Source organism: Prionailurus viverrinus, chromosome A3, assembly GCF_022837055.1.
Source record: "Prionailurus viverrinus isolate Anna chromosome A3, UM_Priviv_1.0, whole genome shotgun sequence".
NCBI lineage: Eukaryota > Metazoa > Chordata > Mammalia > Carnivora > Felidae > Prionailurus > Prionailurus viverrinus.
This window is the reverse complement of record NC_062563.1, coordinates 18866443-18892726: the sequence shown is the minus strand read 5'-3', so window position 1 is coordinate 18892726 and position 26284 is coordinate 18866443. Positions and strand designations below refer to the sequence as shown.

The 26284-nt window shown below is 47.9% G+C and overlaps 1 protein-coding gene across 4 annotated transcripts in view; it reads right to left on the bottom strand.

Moving 5' to 3' along the window:
* The window catches only part of CHD6 (chromodomain helicase DNA binding protein 6), a 206698-nt gene that overhangs the window by 5344 nt on the left and 175070 nt on the right, over window positions 1-26284 (bottom strand). For 3 of the 4 annotated variants that reach the window (XR_007150819.1, XM_047852262.1, XM_047852264.1), the window contains exons 28-36: window positions 20695-20755; window positions 19811-20027; window positions 17921-18129; window positions 15224-16801; window positions 11708-11859; window positions 11129-11335; window positions 9677-10129; window positions 7567-7758; window positions 6459-6578 (exon numbers count right to left, since the gene is read on the bottom strand). Coding sequence is in view for 3 of the 4 variants with exons in the window: in XM_047852262.1 (XP_047708218.1) it covers window positions 6459-6578; window positions 7567-7758; window positions 9677-10129; window positions 11129-11335; window positions 11708-11859; window positions 15224-16801; window positions 17921-18129; window positions 19811-20027; window positions 20695-20755 (3189 nt within the window). In the remaining variant the exon portion in view is untranslated. The remainder of the gene's footprint in view (window positions 1-6458; window positions 6579-7566; window positions 7759-9676; window positions 10130-11128; window positions 11336-11707; window positions 11860-15223; window positions 16802-17920; window positions 18130-19810; window positions 20028-20694; window positions 20756-26284) is intronic. The other variant, XM_047852265.1, reaches the window with a different exon arrangement.

Here is a 26284-nt window from a genome sequence, read left to right as displayed (position 1 = left end):
GAGAAAGGACCATGACATCTCTCTGGCCTTACCGGAGGCAAAGTGTGCAACACATTACCCGACCCACAGGAACAAGTGCTTACTGGAGGGGTGCCAGTGACCGCACACACCTCACTCCCTGTGGGTCACAAGTTCCTGCAGGACAACTCTGTCACCAAACAGGGTGTCTACATGTTTGCTGAGGAGACGAGGGCATTCTTAATGTGGCTGGGGAAACGCATCATAGTGACTGATGTTCTGGTTTCCCTCAAGGGAGGCAGTCTAGTTTCCCTCTCATCGGAGGGCCGTGCTCTGGTTTTCCCAGCTGGTGGAGAACTCCGGGGCTAAGTACCACGCGGCCCGCCATCCAGCTCTGCTGCACGTGGGTCACCCAGCACCACGCATGCTCTGCTACCGCCGTGCGGACGATTTACTATGGGGAATCAGGGAACCTGCTGCTCCAACGGCATCAGTGAGTGGTAGGCCACACGGCGGACAAAGCACCAGCCTGGCAGCGGGCTTGCTGCAGCCGCATGCGCTCCTTCCTTTGTGACCGTGGTTCAGGGGCTCTGGGGGGTGACGAGGATGTACCAGAGCCTGCCAGAGAGCCCACTCTGCCAGAGCTTCCCGTCTGGTTGCAGAGAGAGAATTAAACAAACCGGTGCAATTACAGCGTACCTAACTCTGAATCTGTTCCCAAAGCAGCACGAATAATCCCCATAGCAAGAGAAAGGGAGAGATTTCTCTCAGGACCCTCTGCGTGGAACCCCTGCGTCACCCGGGAAACCACACCTTTCCCTCTTTCTACTGCCTCCCGCTCCTCCCTGCTGTCATTGAGCTCACGGAGGCGGTGCGTGTCCACGGGCTCAAAGGCACGTTGGGACAACTGCCGTTGAGCAGTCTCAATCTTTGTGGAGAAGAGCATGGAGAAAAAGCCCTTCCCTGTGGTCCCTGGAAGTCCTCTCTCCTTTCTGAGCCATTGAAGGAAAGCAGCCTTAACTGCCTGGGCTTCTCCTCGTGGGTCCTGTTACAAAGCTGGTGTGATTCTGCCACCTTCTCTTTGATCACAGCAACGATGAGGCTAAAGATGTTGAGTGGCCATTAGTGATCCGTCACAGTGGGTTTGCACTGGGGACGCAGGTCACCATCAGGGCTGGAATGTGGAAGCCGGGACAGGCCCCAGCACAGCAGCATGACGTGAGAGGGCCCAACAGTGAGGCCCCCCGCGCTGATGCTGGAGGAGCCCACGCTTCTCTACGGCTGACTCTGCTGCCTTCTCAGGATGCTCAGCCGTTTGTATGCATGCCTTCCCTTCCTGCAAGTCTGCAGTGGGGAGTGGGGACCTGATAAGACACAGTTGATACTCCACCAGTCTACTCTGAGGCTCAGATGCAGGGCCCCAGCTGCAGTCCTTAATGGAGCATACTTGGGAGTGAGAAGGCAGGGACAGATCGCACCAAGAGACACCAGAAGGGCCTGAAAAATACTTTCATTAGGGCCAGGACTGCTAAAGAAAATAGGAAAGGAAGTCAGGAGTCCGCGGACACCTAAGGGCTGAGACTGACAGCCAGGTCTGAGAATAGTTAAGGTGACTCTTCACAACCTTGGGGCACCTGGGTGGCTCAGTCAGTTGAGAGTCCGGCTTCGGCTCAGGTCATGATCTCACAGTTTGCAAGTTCGAGCCCCACATCAGGCTCACTGCTATCAGCACAGAGCCTGCTTTGGATCCTCTGTCCCCCCCTTCTCTGCCCCTCTCCTGCTTGCACATGGGTGCATGCTCTCTCTCTCAAAAATAAACAAACATTAGAGCAATTTTTTTTTTTAATTTTTTTTTTCAACGTTTATTTATTTTATTGTTTGGGACAGAGAGAGACAGAGCATGAACAGGGGAGGGGCAGAGAGAGAGGGAGACACAGAATCGGAAACAGGCTCCAGGCTCTGAGCCATCAGCCCAGAGCCTGACGCGGGGCTCGAACTCACGGACCGGGAGATCGTGACCTGGCTGAAGTTGGACGCTTAACCGACTGTGCCACCCAGGTGCCCCAGAACAATTTTTGAAGAAAAAAGAAAGATGTCTCTTCACAACCCTCCTAAGGACCTCTACTTCAAACTTTAATCCAGGAGTTCTGGCATCTCCATTCAGTTCCCTGCCTCTCTTCTGCCTAACTGTTAAAGAAGCAAATCCTTAGAAACTCCAACAGATCTCTGCTTAAAGAAGCAGCTGTAGAGATGTGGTTAGTTGGTAACACGGGTCCTCGGTGAACACACCTGTGTGGTGGGCTGCCAACCGAGAAGCGGCTGGGAATGGAGGCATGGGGACCTCAATAGTGGCAGTGTGGACAGGACTGTGGCCATCCCAGAGGGGCAGTGGGGACTGGAAGAGCAGCAGGAGTACTGACAGTGCACTAAATGTGCACCTGCCCTGCATCAGGCAGACATTAAGGGTTCCATATGCATTAGTCATCCCACCAGCCCTGAGGGGTCAGGACAATGGTCACGGCCATTTCACAAAGGATTTACAGATCCGTACATGTGAAGGATGTGTATTTGAATGTTCCCAAGTCCCCAGGAATAAGGTTATTTTTGAAGTCCTACATCTCTCCCTCAATTTCCCAGAGAATATTCAAGAAAAACCCAATCACGGGCAAAAAGCTTTATGATGGTTGACTACAAGAAAACTCTTCTCCAGAAGCCTCGGTTTAGACTAGCAGAACTGAAGGAACGGTGATACTGTCATGCTTAGCGCCCCCCTTCTTTTTTTTTTTAAATTTTTTTTTTCCAACGTTTTTTATTTTTATTTTTGGGACAGAGAGAGACAGAGCATGAACGGGGGAGGGGCAGAGAGAGAGGGAGACACAGAATCGGAAACAGGCTCCAGGCTCCGAGCCATCAGCCCAGAGCCTGACGCGGGGCTCGAACTCACGGACCGCGAGATCGCGACCTGGCTGAAGTCGGACGCTCAACCGACTGCGCCACCCAGGCGCCCCGCGCCCCGCTTCTTTCTCACAAAGTGGGAGAAGCAGGGATCTGCTCCAGGGGCACAGCAGACCCTTCCCAGCCTGGCTGTCGCATGCACCTCGCCACGCTGGCTCTTACTCCCACCCGTGACCAGTGCCTGCTCTTCGCTGGGCCGGTGTGTCCAGGGTGCTGGGCAGCCACTCACCCTGGCTCTGGGGATGATCACTTGGGGAGCAATCCCTGCCTGGTTCCTATTTCTGAACAGAGAGAGTAGCACTTGAGGGACCGGGGCCAGGCTAAAAGCAGAACTTGTAACGCACACCAGTCAGCCGAGGGCCCCAGCTAGCGGAGCCGCAACAGGACCACAGGGCTTTTCCAGGACCTCTTCCCTGCAGCCCAGCCACAGCCGCGAGCCAGAGAAAGGTGTTGGGGTGTGTCTTTTTCCTTTATACCCACAAAGTTCCCTCCTAACTCTCCAGTAGAGGGTGTGTTTGATCTGAGAAGCCTTTCTGTTAGGAAGTAAACCCAGAGCTTGATAAACAATGCCTCCATCTTCTTTTCCAACAATTTGCTATAAACCAGATGTTCTTTAACATCTGGGCACCTGGGGCATCTAGGGCTAGACACCTCGTCAAGCCCTATATCCTGCAGGACCTTTGGCATGCCCCTCCGGCATCAGGATGTCCAGAAATGTTCCTCCCCTGCTCTTGTTGTGAGCCTCTGACATAGAGAAAGTGCTGAGCCCTTTCAGAACTGGGAACCTGCCAAGGAGGCATACTGCCTTCTCCCCTTCAGACTGGATGAGCAGCAGCAGAAAGGTCCCAGGGGTGAAGACAACGGCTCTTCACCTACTGCCATGAGAGAGGGGTGCTCGCAGAGGAAGTCAGCTCTCACCACTTCCTGTGGGAGGGACGGTCCCTCCAGCCGCCCAGCTGCTGCCCACCCTAGTCAGGTGCCCCTCCCAGCAGCTCGGCGACCACACACAGCGGCCAAGTTGGGCTTTGGCAGCTTTCCCTCCTGGTAATTATACCCTGAGAGCAAATCTGCTTCCTCCTCCAGGGAAGCCTGGGGAGAGGGCAAGGAGAGCAGGGAGCAGGAGAGTCAGACGTTAGGCAACACTGGAGGTAAATCTGCTCTTCTAAGCCTAGAAGGACATCTTCACCAATACACAGAAGCACGTATTCCAAAGCCTGTGGATTCTAGCTCTCAAACTTAACTCCTGGTAGAGGAGGAGGCGAAGGTGGTGACCAGAACTTCCTTGCTCCTCCCAGGAAGGTTAGGAGGGTTAGCCCACAAATATTCATGACTGAACAGAGACCTAACAAACCAAAGGAGGTGTGTGTGGAAGCAAAGTTAAAATTCCTGCACACAAAACAGAATGAAACAAAAACTAGCCCTAGAAGACGTTTTTGGGGCAATTTGGGAAATCTGAATGTACACTAGATATTAGATATTAATATTCATATGTGTGATAATGTTAGTAGGTAGGAAAATATTCTTAGGAGACACAGGCTGAAGCATGTAGGGGTGAGGGCTCACGTCTGCAAGTTACTGTCAAATGGCTCAACAAGAAACAGAAAATCTATACACGCATCTAGACAAATGTAACTTATGTATGTATGTGCATGCACACACACACACGTCTCACGAGCGCCCACTATGTACTGGGCATCCTGAAAGCTGAATCCCACAGGCTTACTGTGGCTAGTGGAGCTCGTCCGGCTGAGCCACAGCACACACAGCAGAAGGGCTGAAGGAAGGAAGAGGTTTCTTGATTTGAATCTGTTTTCCAGAAGCAGGGGTAGGATGGGTGGGGAGTGAGGTCTCCATGGGAAGACACCGGAGGGCTCCTGTCCCAGCAGGAGCTGTGGGAGACAGCGTTGAGGGGAAACTGGACCTCCTGGGGTCAAGCAGCGTGTTGCTGTCTGGGCCTTGCTGGCTCTTCCCCAGTGGCGAGGCTGGGCAGCCCTGAGGACCGGGCAGACAAGTGCTTCCTCCCCTGGCCTTACTGCAGGAAAAGGGCCTCCGAGGCAGGGACTGTGTTTATTTAACAAGGGAGGAAAAGTGCATCTCTGGTAAGAGGCTGGCTTGCAAGAAGGGCTTAGAAATGGGTTTTCTGGCAAGGGGTCAGCATCTGTAGGAGAGTGATGAGCATTAATTTCCAGAGAACATGAGGGAAATTGTTAGACACAGAAAGAAATAAGAGGGCCAAGGAGGAAAGCACGTGGTTTCTCTGACACGTCTCTAAACCAAGAGCTCAGAGGCTACAACAAAGCAAGGACCACAGTCTCTCCTGGATGCCTTCCATGTGACGCCCTGTGTGGAGACACAAGGAGAATGTGGGGAGACGGCATGAGGGCTGGAGAAAGACGGCTGGGCTGAGAACTACAATTGTGTCAGCTTGCACAGCACAAGGAGGTCTAAGAAAAGGGGTGGGAGCGACACTCTCTGACAGTAAAGCAACAGAGGGGCAAAAGGGCAGCTTTTCCAGTGTGATAAGCTTTCTGACAAGCGGCCGACCTTGGGACGGGGCCCCAGCCCCACTCCCGGAGTGGCTGCTGTGGGGGATGGGGATGAGGGGGGAGCAGGTATGTGTGAAGAGCTGCTAGACCAACCCACCAGGTGACATCGGTCACAGCCTCCTTTAAAACACTAAATAACAACTTCCTTCTGCAAGAGGAGGAAATGACTAGGGTGGGTGGTCTTCTGGAGCTGAAAGAAGAAAATCACATCCAGGCAATCCCACTAGGCAGGGAATTCGTACCCAAGGAAAACCCCAGCTGGCAGAGCCTGGAGGAGAAGGCATTTAGGAAAGCCCATGCTTTTGGGGGGACAACCCGAGAGGGACGGATGCCCAGGAGGCTCTTGAGAGGCTCCCTGTTTGGGGAGGATGCACTTTTAGGAGGTTAGAAGTGCATTTATGTATGATTTGCCTAAGCTTGACATTTTCAGGTTGAAGTGTTATTACTGCCCCCTAGAGGTTCTATCTTTGCTATTCCAACTCTACTCTGAGCTATAGTTAACTCAGATGCATTAGGCTACAAGTATTTCACAGATGGCTTTGAAGTCTCTTCCAGGCTCATGATTCTATACGAGGAATAGGACAGGGCTTGGAGTCAGCTGTTTTTCATCACCAGTGAGGATGGACTAGGAGGAAATGTCTTAAATGGAAATTTCCAATAATGACATTTGTTAACACTAGAAACAGACTCCTGACAGGGGTTAAGGTCTCCCTGAACTCTCTACACTGTAATGGGGAAGGGGGGATTATCAGGTTTTGGAAATAGTTAAAGTACAAATTTAAACCAAAAGTTTTGGAGGTAAAGGGTGAAAACAAAGGACGACGGGAAGTCCTACTGCTGCTCAAGAGGCCCCAGTACCACTTATCTCTACTTATCAACTTCCTCCCGTGCTGGCCTCTTGTCCTCTCGGGAGATGCTGCCTGGCTCCCTACTTCCCAGCTGGAGCTTTCCCCAAGTCCGCAAGGCTTGGCTCCACTGGGACACGTCCCTCTTCCTTACCCTTAGTCCTGGCTCCTTGGGGACAGCGGGAACCCTCTCTTCCCCACTCAGGGAGTTGACGTCTAATTTTCCAGGTTCCTTACAGCGTGGCCTCCTCTGCTTTGGTTTGTCTGAAAAATTCTAGGAGGCAAATGGAAATCAACATTACAAAACATTCTGTCACAGATTCTTCTGAGGAGGGTGGGGCTTTTCGGCTGGTTTTGCTCTTGTCTCATTAATGGCCCTCTGTACAGGACCCAGTCAGGTTAGGTTGAAAGACACAGCTACCAGGCCCTCAGCGAGGCGTTCTTTGAGGCCACAGTGTTCCTACAGCTGGAGAGCAGGATGTGTGGGCTTCCTTGTCAGACCTGAGCTGACGCACTAGTCTCCCAGAGTACTGTTTAATCTCTAGCTGTCACCTCCTCATCATTTCCCCCAATTCTCTCTCCACCACTACCTACCTGGTGGGCTCTGTCTGTCTCTGGAGGGTATGCATCTGTGAATGCACTCTCCTCCTTTTCTTGTGAGCTCTCTATCTCCACATCTTATCAGTTAGATGTACCCAGGACAAAGACGGTGGTGGGGTAGACGAACAAATGAGAAAAGGAAAACCAAGAAGAGACCTCAGTGGTCATACAGATTTCTAATCTGAAGGATCTGGGGCAAAGGCAGTAGAAGGACTTGAAGGACGAGTCCCAAAGCAGTAACTCGAGCTAAGAGCAGACACTCCTCCCTACAAAGTGGTCATATTTTCAAGTGGAAAGAATACATAGGGACATGTTCATGAAGCGGCACTGTTTATGCAACATAAAGATTTCTCTGTGCACTTAGGGTCTGGTGTGGTCGTTCTGGGAGACAGGGGCACTGAGTTTAGGCAAATTCTGTCCTCATAAGGTTTTGTGCAACGACTTGGTACAGCATTCTGACAGGGGCTGTGATTTGTTACTAGAAACTCAATGACAATTTAAACTTAAAAAAAATCCCAAAAAAACAAAACTTTAAAATGATGTTCTCAGTTAACACAGATCTCTCCCAAACTTCCCAAGCTCCCCAAGCATGCTCCTCGTCAAACACAGCACCCCATCAGCGGGAAGGAAATGGCAGGTCGGGCAGAACCAACAAAACTTACTGCTCCAAAGCCAGGAACCTCTAAGGAGTAGTCGGCCTGCTGCCTCAGCCAGTCAAGGAGACTCTTGCTGGGAATGGCTTTCTCAGCCTGGCTGCCAGCTGCTGGGGCTGGCTCAGGGGCTGAAGCGGCAGACACCGGCCCTTCCGGATGTGAGGCGCTTGAGGGCGCCTGCCCTGGGTCTTCATGGACTTCCTGGACGAATGAGAAACAAGTATGTGCAGTTAACCATGACAGAATGAAAACCAGTTTCTGAAAGGAAAACACGTAAGGTGTTCTTTGTACCTTTCCATCCATTTCCCCCCGAATGTTACTGTGCTGGGGTGCTTGAGTAAGAATCTTCCACGCCACTGACCCACACGCGCGCTCCGGCAGGGGCTGGCGTTCCCTCCACCCAATGTTCCTCTCCCTGTCTTGTCTGCTTGGTAACCTTTAATTCCATCCTGTCTGCTTAGGTTCAGTGTTACCTCCTTTGCCACCATCAATGACCATCCCAGAGAGCACAGGCCACTCTACTTCCTGCTCCCCCACGGCGCCCTTCACAGGCTTTCCACATAACCGGAAATGCCACACTGCAATTTACTTACCTCTTCTTCCTTCTACAGGTTGAAGAGCTGTGTTACTCATCTCTGTATTCCCAATGCCTATAATTGGGTCCACGAAGTACAATATGGTGCCAGATATATGTTTGCATAATACATTTTTAAAAATACTCTGAGGCCAAGAGTATTTGTTTTCCTAGTCATTCCACTGCTAAATGTTTTCCTAGTCATTCCACTGCCAATCTATGATCACTACAAAGAAACTAGGGCCTTGCACCTCTAAAAAATGAGACAACGGTCTTAAAAGCTTGCAGGACTGGGCAGGGAAAGAACCTGCCACTTCAGCCTCCCACATTATACAGAAAGTCTAAAAGGAAGACAAAACTTTAAAATATACCAAATAGCAGAGCTTAAAAATAAGGCCCTCAGGTCCCAGTGAACAAAGTCTTTGGTTTGGTTCCCTGATCTGCCACTTTACTGGATAATCTTGGGAAAATTATTTAATGCTTGTAAGCCTCAGTTTCCTCATCCATAAAATGGGAGTAACAACACCACCTTCACAGAGTTGTGAAGATCAAATAGGACAATCACACAAAACCCTGAACATAGTGCCTGGCACATGGTAAGCACTCATTAATACTGGTTACTATTATTCCTTTTACAATAAAACATGAAATGTGATTCCTGTTTTGGAGCTTGAAATTCAGTAAGTAGGAAAAACCAAGACACAAAGAGAAGTCAGTTGTCTCTGACACATTAAGAAAAGTCTATGGGGATCTCTCCTGGCCAGGCACACAGCTTCTAACCTTGTCTGTTGTTTACAATAATCTCCTCTGGGTTTAGGGGGTCCTGGCGTGACTCTGGTGAACCCTCCTCATGGCAGCCCTCTGTGGGAGATGCTGTGGGCCCACTACAGAGCAGTGAGGCTCAGTGGTGCACCCCATGTCGCCCACTATGTCAAGCAGTAGAGCCAGGATCAACTTTCAGGATCCTGACCCCCAGCAGCTCCTGGAAAGCCTGCCAATCCACATGCCACTGCCACAAACTCAACCCTGCCATTTGCTTTAACTCCATCACCAGTGGCTCTTCCAAAACACTGGGGGATATGGGCTGTTTGTATTGGAAATGTCAAGACCCCTGGCTCCTATCTCCAGGCTGCATGCAGGTGAAGGGTCCATAATGGATTAAACACGTTTCTAGAAAAGACTGAGGGCAACTTACAACAAGAGACCCCAAGTGGGACAACTGAAATAGGGATAAAAAATCCATAAATTAAAAAACTGGGTGTCTGGGGAAGGGTCTGTTGCTCAGTGTAGAAAGGTCAGTGTTGGGGCACCTGGGTGGCTCAGTTGGTTAAGTATCTGACTTTGGCTCAGGTCATGATCTCACGGTTCATGGGTTTGAGCCCCACATTGGGTTCTGTGCTGACAGTGTGGAGCCTGTTTGGGATTCTCTCTCTCCTGCTCTCTCTGCCCCTCCCTTACTCTACCTCTCTCTTTCCCTCAATAAATAAATAAAAACTTAAAAAAAAAAAAGTCAGTGTTTTTTACTTAATAGCATCATATACCCACCAAGATTCCTGCCTGAAGTGTCTGCTCCTTCAAAAAGATGAGGTCCATCCCTCCTTCAACATGTTTCCGTCTCCCTCTCCTCCTCCTCGTGGCAGCGTCATCTCTTCTGAGGCTTCCGTTGACGATCTGTCCTGTCACTGGATGGATCAGGCCAGCTTGCAGAATCCCAGACAAGTCCATGCCGAGGGCTCCTTGAAGTGAACCGATAGCCCCGATCTTAGGGGTGCTGGCGCTCAGTGGGAAAGGAGACGCGGCTCCTGGGGACCCCTCTGAAGTGCAGGAGAGGTCTATTGCGGACTCCCCGTGCCAGCCATTGAGGACGATGGGGGGGTGCCCGTGGGTGGCGGAGAACTGGTCCAGACCCCGCGCCTTTGCATCCCGCTCCACCTCAAACTCATAGGGCCGTCTGTGCTTTTGGTCATCCTTTGTGAATACTGGAGCCAGGAAGCTCTCCTGTGAACATACACAGGGGGCAAGAGAGGGGTGAATGCCACTTCCGTGGCCACATGGTAGCTCTTTCTCCCGGCCTGATTTCCTTGAGCCTACTAAATCCTAATCAACTTCACAGAACTTCTTTCCACTCAAGGTTTCTCAACCCTTAGCACCAAATCACCTGGACAGCTTGTTAAAATGTCGATTCTACTTTAGTGGGTCTGAGATTGTGCATGTCTAACAGGTGTCCAGGTGCTACTAAAGCTGCTAGTCCATGAACTAGATCTCAGGGAAGCTCAGCCTCAGCTGTGCATCAGAATCTACTGGGAAATTAAAAAAAAAAAAAAATTCCAATACTCAGTCTACACCCTGAACCAATTAAATCAGAACCAGCAGCTTTTCAAGGTCCCCAGCAGGTTCCACTGTGCACTTGAAGGTTGAGAGCCAGCGTGCTAACAACGTACCTCAAATTAGACCTTACTTGTAAGCCTGAGTTTACAAAACCCATTCTGATTTCCCTAGTTTCTATCAGCTGCCATTATTCTGGTAGCCTTCCAAGTACCGAACACACCAATCCGATCCATTCACGCCTCCTTTTCCTTATCCGTTTATTAGTTATCAAGTCATGCTTTCCAACTCCCCCCCACCCCCGCCCCACCCTGTTTAGATCCACTCTGCCACTAACCTGGTCTAGAACCTCAACTCTTCATCAGCCCACCCTTGGCCTCCCAGCCGCTGGCACCCTTCTTTCCTGACGCTCACGTCCCAAGAGCCCCGCACACCCCTCCAGCTGAGCTGTAAACTCTGCTCTCATCATGCATTTCCCTGCCCTAAGACTTTCAGTAGCTCCCTGCTGCCTATAGGATAAAATCTAAATTCTTCAATTAAACTAATGACTGCACAAAAAAAGAATAAAAGTCCTATCCATTCAGTCAGTGTTTGCTGAATGAATGACTTAACTGAGAAGAGCCATGTGTCCCTGTTCTCTGCTGCACAGTCAGCCCCATGCTATGGCCTCACCTTCTGGATCTGGGCCACCAATGCTGCACCACTGCTGAAACTGTGTTCTGATGTTTCTGGCTCCGAGATGCTGCTTCGAGAACCAGCACTGCTGGTTAACACAGGGGTGGGCAGTGTGCCCGGGGGCTCGTACTGCTGGCTGGAAGGCCACTTCCCCTTTAACACCACGTGGCAGATATTATCCAGGCGGTTGATTATCACGCGATCCTATAAAAAAGACCAAAAGCTATGAGGAGTAATCACCAAGCTACTCAAATTCACTAAGTCCCTTGAGATCACGTGTCAAGTTTTCTGAGCAGAAGGAGTTGATTAGAAAAGAGCACACTCATATGTACTCACTTTACAAGTCTTAAAATAAGTTCTATGGTCCGGACAATGAAAATTAAAGCCATAGTGCTGTAAATACGAAGACATTTTTATATTATCGTCTAATTAGTCGAGTGTGTATGTGTTTAGTGTTCAAATGTTACCATTACTAATACCTTTCCAAGATATTACACATTTCTCTGAATTTATTATTCAGAAATACTCTACAAGCTGAGAAGGCTTTGGGTAGAAAACGCACACTCTGTGAGGTACCTTTGGCCACTCAGAGAAGGAAAAGAGGGTCTTCTCCTGGAGCAGTTGAGCAATGGTGGGAGCCCGAGCCTCCTGTAGGTCATCCCCGAGGTCTCCAGCAATGCCGGATGCTGAGCTCTTGCTCTCCTCTTCAGAGTATTTCCCTGGGTAATCTGCAAAGAAGGGTTTAAAAAAATCAATTTGGTACTTGGGAGACAGTAATGATCTGAAAGATTAGGACACCTGATCTGTCTTTTCAAAAAATTAGCTCATTCGGTTCTAACTTATTTGAAATTAAACATTAATGACCATGCCTTCTCTTTCCAGAAGGTTCTGGAAGAACCAAAATGCAGATCCTTCTTTAGGGCTATCCATGCAAGTCATGTGATAACTCTGCATCCACACCCCAACAAAAACAACAAAAGAGGAGACTGTCCTGTGTATCCAAGAATGAGAGCAGGCTGAGCAGCAAGAGGCTCATGTAGAGTAGCTGAGGAGAGGAAATTGAACATTGTAATATTTTGATGCAATGAAGGCACAGTCCACAGCAAGACGCTGATGTTAATGAAGGATGGGAGGTCCTGACACTTACAACAAAGGCAAAATAGACCTGATTCATGTCAACAATGATGCAAAGAACCTAGAACATTTATATCATGATGGAAACAAATGGAAACGCAGCTCATTCTTTCAAGTTTCAGTAGTGAAAGTTTATTATCAGTGTGAAACGGATCTTCAAAGATCCACTTACCAGTAATGATAGGGAATAAACAAAGGGTAGCAAAATGTCCAGGGCAGGAAAAGCTGTGTGCCTCTTTCCTTGTGAAATGACAAGGAATGTCGACCCTCTGAAACACAGAGGTGGAGATTTCACTGCTGACTGTGCACCAGTCTAGGGAGCTGTGGGGACCCCTGACCACAAACAGGGTCATTGGATTGCCAGGCCATTGGATTCAAGGATATGCAAGACAGATGTGGCCCTGACCCTCAGGCTCTTATGATTTCATGGGGGAAAGACAGGAAAATAGTAATGATAAACGAATAACTACAATTACAAACCATGGCAAATGCTTTAAAAAGAAGCAAGCTGTTATGATAGGGAAAAAGAGCTTTGGAAGGATCTGCTGGTAGAAGGTAAGGCCGGTAAAGAGGGCTTCTTGAAGGAGAGAACACCCAAGAAGAGGAGGAGGATGCTTCTTTTGGACGTGCTGAGGAACAAAGAGACACATCCAGGGGAAAAGTACAAAAATGACGCTGGATGGGTAGAATCATCTAGATGATGCTGAATCCTGTAGGCCATGATAGAAAATTCGAATTTTACTCTAGATCTAATGGGGAGCATTCCTGAAAGTTTTTAAGCAGAGAGCCTGGATTTAAGTTTTATGAAAAAAAAAAAAAAAGAAAGAAAGAAAGAAAGAAAAAAAGAAAAAAGATGTATGAGAGAAAACCCTGGAAAAGAGCCAGGAGACCTGGGGGCTGGCCCTGACAGCTGTACCAATTACTGCCCAACCTGTTCCACATCTCCTATTTGTGGAGGACCCCCTCTGAGGCCTGCAAAAGCATATATGTTATATGTGTGTGTGTGTGTGTGTGCATTTATTTGCTTATTTATGAGAGAGAGAGAGAGAGAGAGAGAGAGAGAGAGAGAGAGAGAGAGAGAAACAGAGTGAGTGCGTGTGCAGGGGAGGGGCAGAGAGTGGGGGATGGGGGTGGACAGAAGATCCGAAGCAGGCTCTGTGCTGATAGTATCCAGCCTGATGCAGGGCTTGAACCCACGAACCACGAGACCTTGACCTGAGCTGAAGTCGGACACTCAACCCACTGAGCCACCCAGGTGCCCCACCCCCACTTAAAAAACATTTTTTTAAAAAAATTTAAAACCATTTTTAAAAGCACTGGTGCAAGGGGGCCTGCCCGTGAGTGTGCCACTCACCAAAGCTCATCAAGCTGATGCTGCACCAAAGGGCCTCAGAGCACAGAGGTTTCTCCTCTAAACCATACCCTTCTACACCCTGTACTCATTTCACCGTCTGGATTTCCAAGGACTGTTTGGTGATTTTCCCCATAACAAGGTTCAAAACACAATGTGGGTCACAAAGCAGTGATCCTTTGTAGCCTAGGCTGAGGACGCACAAGGTCAGAGACTGGCTCCCCTCGGGTCAGCTGGGGCTACAAGTCGACCTAAGCTACTTTCAGTGGTCTGTCATTATCCCAGGTAGCATGTAAAGTTTAGCTTGGGTTTGGAACTCGTCCCAAGGGACATCACAATGACTAAAGCCAAAGGTAAGGGGCTTACAAATAAAAGGAGGCTAGATCATGCAGGGGGGCTCAGCTGAGCTCCTCTCCCTTTTTCCTGCTTTGATAGAAGGGCACTGTCCCAGAAGGAGAAAGCTGTGTCTGTCTCAATCTCTGAGCACCACACCTGGCATTAGGCCAAGCATGAACCGGGTTTTTTTGTCTTTTTGTTGTTTTTGACAATGACAAGGGTAAATAGAATTGTTTTTGTCCATTGTAATATGTTCTCTTGGGTCTGAAGGAGTAAAAACACCAGTGAAAAAGGTAAAAACCAATTCTTGTTGCTCAGAGTCTCTAATCAATGTATCTTTGCAAAAGCACAGAAATATCTGAGTCAGGTAGATTCTTTTTTTAATTATTTTTTTTTCAACGTTTATTCATTTTTGGGACAGAGAGAGACAGAGCATGAACGGGGGAGGGGCAGAGAGAGAGGGAGACACAGAATCGGAAACAGGCTCCAGGCTCCGAGCCATCAGCCCAGAGCCTGACACGGGGCTCGAACTCACGGACCGGGAGATCGTGACCTGGCTGAAGTCGGACGCTTAACCGACTGCGCCACCCAGGCGCCCCAGAGTCAGGTAGATTCTTAACATTTAGAAAGTCGTCTTAACTTGCAGCCTTATCTAAGAATTTATTTAAAAAGACCAAATCTATTTGTATTTTTGTTGAGTTACTTGTAATTTTGTATTCTTATTCCTGTTAACTTACTAAAATGAATTTAAATTCAATGCACCAACATTGACTCACGGGTTTTGACGATAACATGAATAAATGGTCCTATCTTTGCTCACCTTAATAAAGATCGCATTTATTTGTATTTTTGTGGAGTTCCTGAAAAATTAACTGCACCTACACAAAACTGCAGGTTCTTGATGTTCCCAGCTGTTTTTACTTTGACCAGTTTGAAGCACGTCCCCTAGTGGAAGAACAAGTAACTTCCCCCAACAATGTATCTAGCACCTACTGTACAGAAAGAAGCCTACAGCCCTGCCCAAATCACGAGGCTGGTGCAGCAAAGGTGCTACGACTGTCCATAATCATCTTCAGTTCTAGAATGATCAGAGTTGAGCTACTCTGTCTCACTTTCAGACCAAGGCCTGTGACCTTTGATCTTAAACCACAGGAGAGCGGGCAGGTCCCTCTCAGAAGCCACACCATCTCCTGACCCTCCCTCCACCCTGCCCCCTCCCTGTCATGTGAGAACTGGCTTACCCAGAACACCACAGACTGTGCAGACTATACCTTGAGCATGGCTGTTCCCATCTCTGTCGTAATCATCTTTACTCTCAAAATCCATGTCTTCGGACTTGAGCTCACTTGCTTCTGGATATGCAGGGAAACCTTTTTTGCCTTCTGCATTTTCCTTCCAAGGTTCTTTTGACAGCTCGTGCTTTCCCTGAAAGGGCTCTGATGGAGGAGCGGTGGGCTCACCCTCCACTGTGATACTATTCGTTTTGCTTCTGTACAGGTCTGGGGTATAACCCTTGGATTTGTCCACTTCAAACTCCTCGTTCTCGAGGCCACGTGCCCACCTCTCCGTGTGCTTGCAGTGACACTGACAGGCTGCTGGAGGAAAAGCCCCCTGTGGTCTAGGATGCTGGCTCATGGCCTCCAGGCTTCCTCTCTTGACCTCATCCACAGGGAGGCCTTGGCTCTTTTCCCTTAGGATATTAGCAGTGGGCTCGGCTAGATGCAAAACCTCGGGCCTTTCCCTCAGGCCTGTGGTCACACCTACGTTCTCCTCCTCATTCTCTTCCTCTTCCTCCTCCTCTTCACTGTGGTTCTGACTCAAAACCAATTTACTTTCTAAACTTTTGTTTTCTAATAAATCAATTAACTGCTGGTCTGATGACAAGCTTCTTCTGGAATCACAGACACTAAGATGGCACATATCTACAAACCCACTTTCATTTCCCTGATCCAAGGAAGGGGAAGCTAAGTGTTTGGCTTCTAGCTGCCCAATGCTTTCAGGCCTCTGCCCTGCCTCACTGCAGACATCCCCTTCCCTTGAAAGAGACAGCAACAGATGTTTTCCATTTTTGATGTTCATCTGAGCTACCCCTGCTTCTAAGCTACTCATAAAAGACGGCCCTGAAGGTATTTCTGCCTCATGGCCAGCAGGCCGGCAGTTCCCATCTTTGCTTGCCGAGAGGGCCAGAGCATCCTTTCTGGGCTCTGTGTTTGTACTGGGGCTCTCCTGGAGAGAGCCCGGCTCTCGAATGAGAGCCTTCTTCCCATACATCATGCTCTCCAAGGACTCAGGCAGCAGACTTTCATCGTGGGTGATGGAAATGACATCCTGAACTTTAGAAATAAAGTTGTCACAAGTCATGTCAGATAAACTGCCCCCAGGTGGAGTGAGATGATCATCTCTACTTTCTATTTTCACCAGATTCTCAGGTTCATTTTCAAGGGGCTCTGAAGTCCTGCTCATCTGAGTGTACGTAAGAGATTCATACAGCCTGGAGTTGGTCTGGTAAAGGCAACAGAGACTTTCTGGTGCCTGGGCGTCCGTTCTCTTATGCTGGGCGTAGTTTCTGTAGGCATCCAGGAAGGACAGCTGGGGGTCGGTCATGATGTAATAGTCAGTGCGGTTCAGCCCATGCTTGGCGGTGCCAACGAGCAGGTCTCGGTCGTGCTTCCCACACTCCCACCAGACTGGGAGGTAGAGGCTGGGCCTGCAGAGCTGGAGGCGCTCGTGCAGCTGAGGACACCTCAGCACTTGCTCTCGGACCTTCCGCAGCAGCTCAATGCGGTAAAGGGTTCTCGCGGCCCGTTCCTCCGTGATGGGTTCCACATAGATGCTGGGATCTGGGGGACCTGGAAAGGCCAACACAGAGCCCATCACTGAAGGCAACCCCAGGACAACTGCTGCCCACCTGAGCCCCTGTATCTCTGGTTCTGCGTTTAACTCGCTGGCTCCCCAGCATGCAGTCCTAGGTGAGTGTGCCCCTGCTACACGGAAAAGCTACGACAATGGAAGGTTTTTATGAAACAAGGACAGACCCAGTAAAGGTGAAAGGAACACGAGAACTTCAGTTCTGGAGGTGACATGAGTTCTCATTCAGTAAGCATGTACTCGGTGCCCTGTACCCAAAGTCCTTTACGTGCCCTTCGGCTCTCATGGCTATGCTACGCTACAGCATCGTCAGCCCTGCCTAGAGGATGGGGAAGGAGGCTCAAACACGCTAACTTGCTCCACAGGGCAGAACCAGGATTCGAGTCCAAGTCTCATCAGTGGGGCTGCAAGGCCTGGCTCCCTGTGTTCTATCCAGCTCCTTGGTTTTAATGAAAACACCCTAACCATGTCACGTGGGGGCAGAAGCGGGGACGTGTGTGCATGCTGCCGTCAGCCCAGAACGCACGCTGGGTGGGCTCTGTATTTGTTGTAGCTTTCCTACAGTACAGTCCTATGGTCCAGACCAAGTTTATCTACAAACAAAGGCAGAAGAGGGACATCAAGGAAGAAGCTGTTGCAAATCTTAACCAAGAAGCAATTACTCTGAAGGCGTCCCTGTTGGAGCAGGGGATGTTTAAAACAGCCACTTCCTTTCTATAGCTACAACTCAACACATGGAAAAATAGTTAAAGTTACTAAGATGTAATCTAAGGACGGAGCAAAGTTCACCAGAGAATTCAATCTGTACGAGACTTAATGATCCACTGGAGGTTAATTAACAGCAGTCTCCCAATACTTCTGTGAGATGTTTATCTGAATTTCAGTTTTTGTTGAAGCTGCATCATTTTGGGAGAGAGATTTTATTTTATGAGGGTGGACCTAATTAGCAGTTCAGGAACTTGTGAAAACCCACTTGACTTTACCTGAATTCTTCAGGTAGACTCCACTCTCATGATCAGGATTACCTGAAGTGATTCTGTACCTTGAAAATAAACATGCCCCTTTCCTGTGTATCGGGGATACACAGAGAATTTGCTCACCACCATCTTTCCATGTGGGCAGACGACAGACGTTCCGGCACATGGCCACAAAGCTATAAAAATAGTGCTCCAGGCTCTCATCCGACTTCTTGTCCAAACGGGAAATGATGCGGAACTGCGTCCAGTCAAAAGTTTTCTTTTCTTGATCATAAACAACCCCAAAGGAGGACACTGCTCTGTAGAAGTCTGCTTGCTCTCTCCTAGTCCACCTTGGGATTTAATCAGAAAGGGAGAGTGAGCTGTTTTCCCTTAAAAAAAAAAAAAAAAGCCAACATCTACTTATTTAGTGCCTACCTACTAGGAGAGCCCATAGAGTCAAGAAAGCAGGGAGGGTGGTTTGCCTACTTTATTATTTTTATTTAAGTTAAATTGGGCTGAGAGGCTTATAATGAAAACAGCCTATTACCTTACCACTACTTTCAAATCTTTCAACTTCTTATGGTATTTATCTCTCCATTTCTAAGTCACATGTACAGACTTGCTATCTCTTGATTCATTAATTTTAGATTACCTAGTTTGTTTCCACTTGTTGGAGATGAAGATTCTAAAATCTTCATTTTAGATGAAGACGCTTCAATATTTTATTTATTTTTCCCCCGGTAAGACAACACAGAATCAGAGAGTCCTGGAGGGCCTTAAAGCCACCTCCTTACTTTTCCAAATGAGGAAACTGGTCCAGAGAAGGGAAGTGACTCCCTCAGCCACACATCTCCCCCATTTCACATAGGCTTTCTTCCAGTTTTATGTAGGTAGGTAGCCCATATTTAGGACACAAAGGTTCTCTAGTCTCTACATCCTGCAGGGTTAAGATAATGATGTAAGGTGGCTGGAATATTATACCCGGCCCAGGGTCTTTATGAGGGGCTCTTGGGCATAGTACTTTCCATCCCCGGAGGGAGTTAGGCCAGGAGTGGGGTGAGGGAGTCACAGGAAGAATGAGAAGCAGGCAAGAAGGGCTCAGGTTCTCTTTGGAGCTGTGAGAGATGAAAGAAATATTTTCTCTGAATTACCAAATTTCATAAAGTCAGAAGGTATACACAGAAGTAACTGAGTTTGCTATTTTTTCTCTTTGGTGTTCTTTTAATTCAGTGGATGCTACATCAGAAGGATGGATAGATGGGGTGCCTGGGTGGCTCAGTCGGTTAAATGTCCGACTTCGGCTCAGGTCATGATTTCACAGTTCGTGAGTTCGAGCCCCACACTGAACTCTGTGCTGACAGCTCAGAGCCCAGAGCCTGCTTCAGATTCTGTGTCTCCCTCTCTCTCTGCCCTTCCCCTGCTTGTGCTCTCTCTCTCTAAGAATAAACATTTAAAAAAAATTACATAAGAAAAAAAAAGATGGACAGAAAGACTTAAAAGGACTGCAGCTTTGTTCATTTTTTTCTGGTGGCATCATTCCTAGACTGTGCTGGCCTTCTGTAGCCATTTTAATCGTAATTCGCAGATTGGCAAGTAACTCCTGATAATTTATCCCCTCCTTCTGAGCAGGCATTTTATAGGGCTTACTGCTTTCAAAGTCTTGATAAGGACTGGTAACTATAACATGGCACCTTCATCACACACTGGTCACTTCGCTGCTAAAAGAACATGGTCTGATATATGCTAATTTTAAACCACATTTCCAGGGACTGGGGTCCAACTTAGGAAGGGGGTCAAGTTGGAAAATCACAGAAGTCTGGGACTTGGGAACAAAACTGTTTCCTAGATCTCACCAACTCTCCAGTCAGCATGACCACACCATCGCAGTTGGAGCCTGGATTGGATTAGTTCTGGAGACCACCTAACTTCACGTGAGAACATTAAATACACTTGTTCTCCAGCGATCAGCTCTCCCTCGTCACCTTTACTCAGTGGGCAGTTCCGCATGCCCTTTTGGTCACTGGCTTTTACCTCTTTTGAGCTTCCTTGTTGATGAGATCCATTTCTGAGGTTCTCCTGAACATCTCTTCCTGGACCCAGTATCCTTGGTTACCTGGTCCCAGGACTTCCGGTCGGCAGAGTTCCTTGCGGTTACAGCGCTGGTACACGGTGACCAGACGTCTGAGCCGAGCCGTGAGAGCAGACGGAACTGGCCAGGGTGATTTGTCTGGGTCGGAGCCATCCTGGGCTTCAAACATCAGTGAGGATATTAGTACTTACAAACAGAACCAAAACAAAGATGGCTGTTTTTGTCGTTTGGGTTCAATAAAAACAAAGCTGACTCAAGAAGCTGATCTATCAGCTCAGGAGCTAAAGCACAGCTGGAAGGCCCGCAATGCCACGGTAGGAACAGCTTCAGGCTGCGGCTGGCTTCAGCATCTCTCACATGCAGGACCAATTTGGGGGCCTTGCTCTACGGCGTGGGGACAAGGAGGCCCTGTGTGGCCTTCTCCATATGGAACCAAGGGCTTTGTGTAGCTGGGTATTCCAACCAAGTCTTCCAGGTCTGAATTCAGAAAAAATGAACCACACCAAACCAATCCTCCCTAACTTTCCTCCCCTCAAATTAATTAAACGAATAATACATCAACGAAACCACAATTCTTCTTTCTCTGACTCCATCCTGTCCTCAGATATCATTGACCTCACTTCCAAATTTTGAGGACAGGTGGGGGAAGCTTGCCAGAGCCACATTAAAGCTCCATGTATGACTCCAGGAGACTCTGATGAAGGCCAACTTTCTAGGCTCTTTAAAAGAGCCTCCTTAGAAAGAGCACTTTTATTACACATGAACTCCAGGATAACTACAAACTGGGACCTTACTTTGCTCTGCCTTCAGAAGGACACAGTCTCACCTGCCCGGCTGTCATCTTTCTTTTCGCCAAAAATGCCATCACCTCCATCGCTGGAACTCTCCTAGGGACAAATGGAGCATAGCTGCAGCCCAGGACAAATCAGCCCAGGCAGCCCCCAGGCAGCAGGAGACCTCTCCTGCCCACGAACAGCTCAAAGACTGAAATGGTCCCCGGTAAATAAAGCTTACTTGTGCAGTTTTAAAAGAACCAGAAAGCAGCTTATTTAAAATAAGCATTTCTTCTTAGAATGGTGTAGAATGATTCTGCCTGCAGAGAATTAGCTTAAAGAGCGACGAGCTGGCATGCTCTCCCTGGCAATTACATTTTACAAGCACTATTTTAGCTGTGAATTTAAATATTTGCCTTACCATCGTCTCTTGCAATTTAATACTGTCATTTCACAAAGGTTGTGCCTGCATTTTGGGGTTTTCATTTTTTGCTGTGAAAAAGTATGCTCGTGTTCATTACAGTTCGTTTACTTCACAGCAACAGATGCTCTTTTCCTAAAACGTGACTGCTCCAGACATGAGACCTGATGGCGCAAAAACCCCAGGAATTTAAAATTGAAATCACAACTGAGGCTCCAAGTGAATCTGGAGTAATTTCACAGGCACAGAGCTTATTCATGGTGGAGCATTTGTCAAACTGGCTCTGATGGATTCCTTTACAAATCCTTTCTTGGTCTCAGGAAGGGAACTCTCAAAGTTCTTTATATGTAAGGCGTGTGGGAGAGTTTGGGGGTGGGAGAGGAGATAGTGCTATTTTTCAACTGGACTCCATTTTTAACATGAAAACTTACTGTCTTTTTGATTAGCATCTTTTGACTTGAATGATGAAGAGAATAGCCCCAAGATTCAAGACTCTGGCCATGTTAGGGAGGGTCAGATGGGAGTAAGGATCAGCAATCTATGGTCTACAGGCTGCTTTTGTGTGGCCATTGAGCTAAGATTAGGTTTTACAGTTTTTTGTGGTTTTTTTTTTTTTTTAATGTTTATTTATCTTTGAGAGAGACAGAGTGCAAGCCGGGGAGGGGCAGAGAGAGAGGGAGACAGAATCCAAAGCAGGCTGCAGGCTCTGAGCTGCAGGCACAGAGCGCGATGCGGGGCCTGAACCCACAAACCACAAGATCATGACCTGAGCCAAAGTCAGACGACGCTTAACCGACTGAGCCACCCAGTGCCCCAAGTTTTTCCAGTTTTCACACCTTTGAAGGTTAGGAGAAAAAGAAGAGGAAGAAGAAGAAAAGGAGGAAGGAGGAGAGGGAGAAGGAGGAGAATATGCGATGGACTGGAGGTAGCCCCCAGGCCTACATACAACCCGCTTCCTGGAAGGGTGCATGCAGCATATCATCTAGGTTCGGTAGGAATGGAGACACACCTGTGACTGTCAATAGTCAAAATCATCACCATTCTCTTAGGTCCCTAATACCATGGAAGAGGCTGAAAGAGAAAATTCTAGAAAGGCAACAAGGAGCAGGGGTACGTTTTCTCTCTTACAAAATAGTGATAATAGCTAACATTACTGAGAACTACATGTTACTTAAGCACTGGGTGAAACCCTTTACGTGGTTTGTCTCATTTAGTTATTGAAACTGCCTCACGAGGTAGAGCCTATGACTCTCCTCATTTTACAGATGCAGAAAACAAGCCCTAGAAAGGTTCTGTAACTTGCCCAAGGTCACATGGCTAGCAAGTGGCAGGGCTGGGTTTAGAACACAGTAGTCAGGGGCGCCTGGGTGGCTCAGTCGGTTGAGCATCTGACTTCGGCTCAGGTCCTAATCTCACGGTTCGTGAGTTCAAGTCCCTCGTTGGGCTTTGTGCTGACCGATTTAGATTCTGGACCCCGCTTTAGATTCTGTGTCTCCCTCTCTCTCTGGTCCTCCCCCTACACACTCTGCCTCTCTCTCAAAAATAAATAATAAAAGCAAAGCAAAACAAAACAAAACAAAAAACACAGTTGTCTGATGACTGCCTACACTTTCCAACCATTCTAACCATCTAAAAATAAAGGGCAAAATGAGAGTCTGGGTTGAAACTTTGTTTTGGAAAGTGAAACATATTTAGAATTGGAGAACACCAGTTCAAGCTCTCTTCCCCAGCCCAAACTGTTTCCTGCCATTTAATATCAGTGAAGAGTGGAACCCTCAAGCTGATCTACTATACCATTAAAAAAATAAAATGTTTACTTATTCATTCTGAGAGGAGAGAATCCCAAGCAGGCTTCACGCCATGCTGTCAGCGCAGAGCCTGTGTGGGGCTCGATCTCACAAACTGAGAGATCATGACCTGAGCCGAAATCAAGAGTCGGAACCTTAAACAACTGAGCCACCCAGGTGCCCCTGTATTGTACCATTTTGAAGTGGCATTTAAATACGCCATCTCATCCTCTCCCACTATTTAAGTAGCTAAAAAAGAAAAAACTACCAGCCATGTCCTATATCCTTTCCTGCCGTTGAGAACATTTTTGAGTATCCTCACAGTATCCACAAAGATCCTTCGAATGCTGAAATTTATAATCCTAGACACTTCCAGACGGAGAAACGTTCTACAGCCTATAAAATGTGGGAGTGAGGCTCCCACGCTCCTTCTGATGGATGGGTGGTTAACTTGGGCGTCACCACACTCCAAATCCACAAGGGCAGCTCCCAGCTTGGGGTGAGGCAGACACATGTGACATTTGGGTCTCCCTTCCAGTCTCTCTACCAGCTTCTGTTGGTGCACAGTTGGGAAGCATGAACAGCCTTAGGCAAACTCTCAAGTAAGGCAAGATTCTGGTATTGACAAGTGTCTTTCTGTGTACCCTGCCCCGTCTTAGAGGCACTTCCTCTCTCTGGAAATGACAGAATGGAGAAGACCTGGCTTATCAATAGCCCAAGTGGAAAAGATGTCATAATATTGTAAAGTGAGTGTGTTTTGTGTGGCTGCAGTGACAGGCTGGGACCAGAGGAGGCACACGGAAAGCCCTGCACCTGAAGTGCACAGTTGAACGTTCAGTCTCAATGTCTGCACACATGAATCCATCTGAAAGAAAGACTCATCTTTGAGGAGGTATGAATTTGTCATGTCAACATGAAGGGCCCCAGAGAATGCTGACAACAAGAACCTCAAAACAAAGGAAACTGAAAATGACAACAACAAACAGAGGAAACCGACTGGTTACAACGTGCAATTTCTCCATCTCAAGCGTGCATGTGATTTGCAGTCTGACAGTCCACTTCTCAATCTCGCAAGCTCATTTCTTCATTTGCAAAAGGAGATAATAATACTTCAGAGGGTGACTGTGGGGCACAAATGTGTTGATTATGTAAAGTGATGAACCAAATGCTGGCACAAAGCAAATGCCTAACACACAGTACCTGGGACTATGGGAACACTAATACACAGTCCCAACTCCCAGAAAATCAATCAATATCGCTGTCTTCCAGCTAAGATGTGTGCTGTAAGGAAGGTTTTAAGGTAACAGGAGCAATAACAACACAGGTCTACTGGGACCCAGGTAAGTGAGTTGCCAGACACTATACCAAGTACTTTCTATGCATTTTCATTTATTCATTATTCCATTTAGACAGGAGGAAACTGTGGAATGGGGCAGTTAGCAATCTCATCTAAGATCACACATAATTGTTAAGTGGTGAAGGTGGAATTAAAACCCAGAAATCCTGATTTTAGAGGATGAGCACTAACCACTGTACTACATTGCCTCTGGCAGGTAGAAGACAATTTGGCAAGTGGGCCGAATCAAAAGCACTGTCCCTCAGCCAGGAGTCCAGACATGTCACCTCTGCACTGGGGGCAGGGACGTGCACGGACTCCTAGTTACTGAAAACAGAAGGCACCGTCTCCCTTGTGTGTGGCTGGCCCCTTCAGGCCTGGCGGCTGCCCTATTTGGTCTTGATGTGGGTGCGGGTGGAAGCATCAGTGGGACTGCAGATCCAAGGAATTTCTTCTGTGCTCTTACAAAACCCCAGGACCAACACAACAGGCAATGAGCTGTCTTCTTATATTGAGCAAACGAGTGTCCCTTGCTCTTGAGTGCCAGAAGCTAAGCCAGGTTCAAGGGCTGTAACAGGAGAAAAGATGGAACCCTTGTCCTTCCAGAGCTCACAGTCCGGTGGTCATGAGACATGCAGAAAGATACTGGCCCTGCTTTGTGATAACTGCTCCTAAACACAGCGGGAAAACAAGAGTCACCAGCCCTGCCACACCCAAATCAGATAGGGGGAAAGATACCCACAAAGCAACTTTTGAGCTTGCTACTGAAGGACACATAGGAGTTTGCCAAGAGAACTTGAGAGCCCTCTGTGAGAGGTAATAGGATGTACAAAGGAGGAATTAAAAAAGATCCCACAGTGACTTTCATTTTACAGGAAAAATCAAGCATTCTACTTTTTTAAAAAAATGTGTATTTATTTACTTTGAGAGAGAGAGTGAGGAGCGCCTGACGCAGGGCTCAATCTCATGACCTTAGCTGAAATCAAGAGTCGGACATTTAACAGACCAAGCCACCCAGGTGCCCCCAACTATTCTATTTTTGCATAAATGTCATGTTAGAGAGTAGATAGACACCAAATGTTATTAACATAAAACGCAAGAGTTTTATTATGGAAAGACCGCAGGATGTAGAAGACTGAGTAAGGGAGACACTGTTCTTGTGTCCTCTAGCCAGAAGGACTTTCAAATAAAAATTTTTTTAACATTTATTTTTGAGAGAGAGAGAGAGAGAGAGAGAGCAACAGAGAGTGCAAGTGGGGGAAGGGCAGAGAGAGAGGGAAACACAGAATCTGAAGCAGTCTCCAGGTTCCGAGCGTCAGCACAGAGCCCGATGCAGGGCTCAAACCCATGAACCATGAGATCATGATCTGAGCCGAAGTCGGACGCTTAACCGACTGAGCCACCCAGGCGCCCCAGGACTTTTGTTTTTAATGTTTATTTATTTTGAGAGAGAGAGAGAGAGAGAGAGAGAGAGAGAGAGAGAACAAACGGGAGGAAGAGAGGGAGGGAGGGAGAGAGAGAGAGAATCCCAAGCAGGCTCCATGTTGTCAGTGCAGAGTCCAACGTAGGGCTGGATCCCATGACCCTGGGATCATGACGTGGGCCAAAATCCAAGAGCCAGACACTCAACCGACTGAGCCACCCAGGAGTCCCAGTAGGACTTTTTTTTGCAAGTGATGAAAAATATTTCAGCTTCCTCCTCTCTAGAATGGGATAAAGATAATGCCTAACTGAAGGGGAACGTGCTTTGTTAGCTTGGAAGTCGTCCAAATTCAAATATTACTGTTTGAGTCTGGAGCACCCTCAAACTCTGAACTTGTAAAGAAAGGCAGAGAAACTAGGGATACTTCACCTGAAAAGACATTTAAAGAGATTACGGTAGCTAGCTGGCCTCAAGAATTTAAAATCCCATCAGAGAGGAAAGAGAGAATAGTTTTGTTCTTTGCAGTATCATAAGAAAAGGAAACAGAATCCATGGAACCAGCTGGGAGCCAGATTTCTGCGGCAGTATAAGGAAGTTTCACCCTACAATGAAATGGGCTTCCTTGGAGGACAGCACACTTTCCCTCTTCTTCCTATGGACTCCCAGAATTACCTAA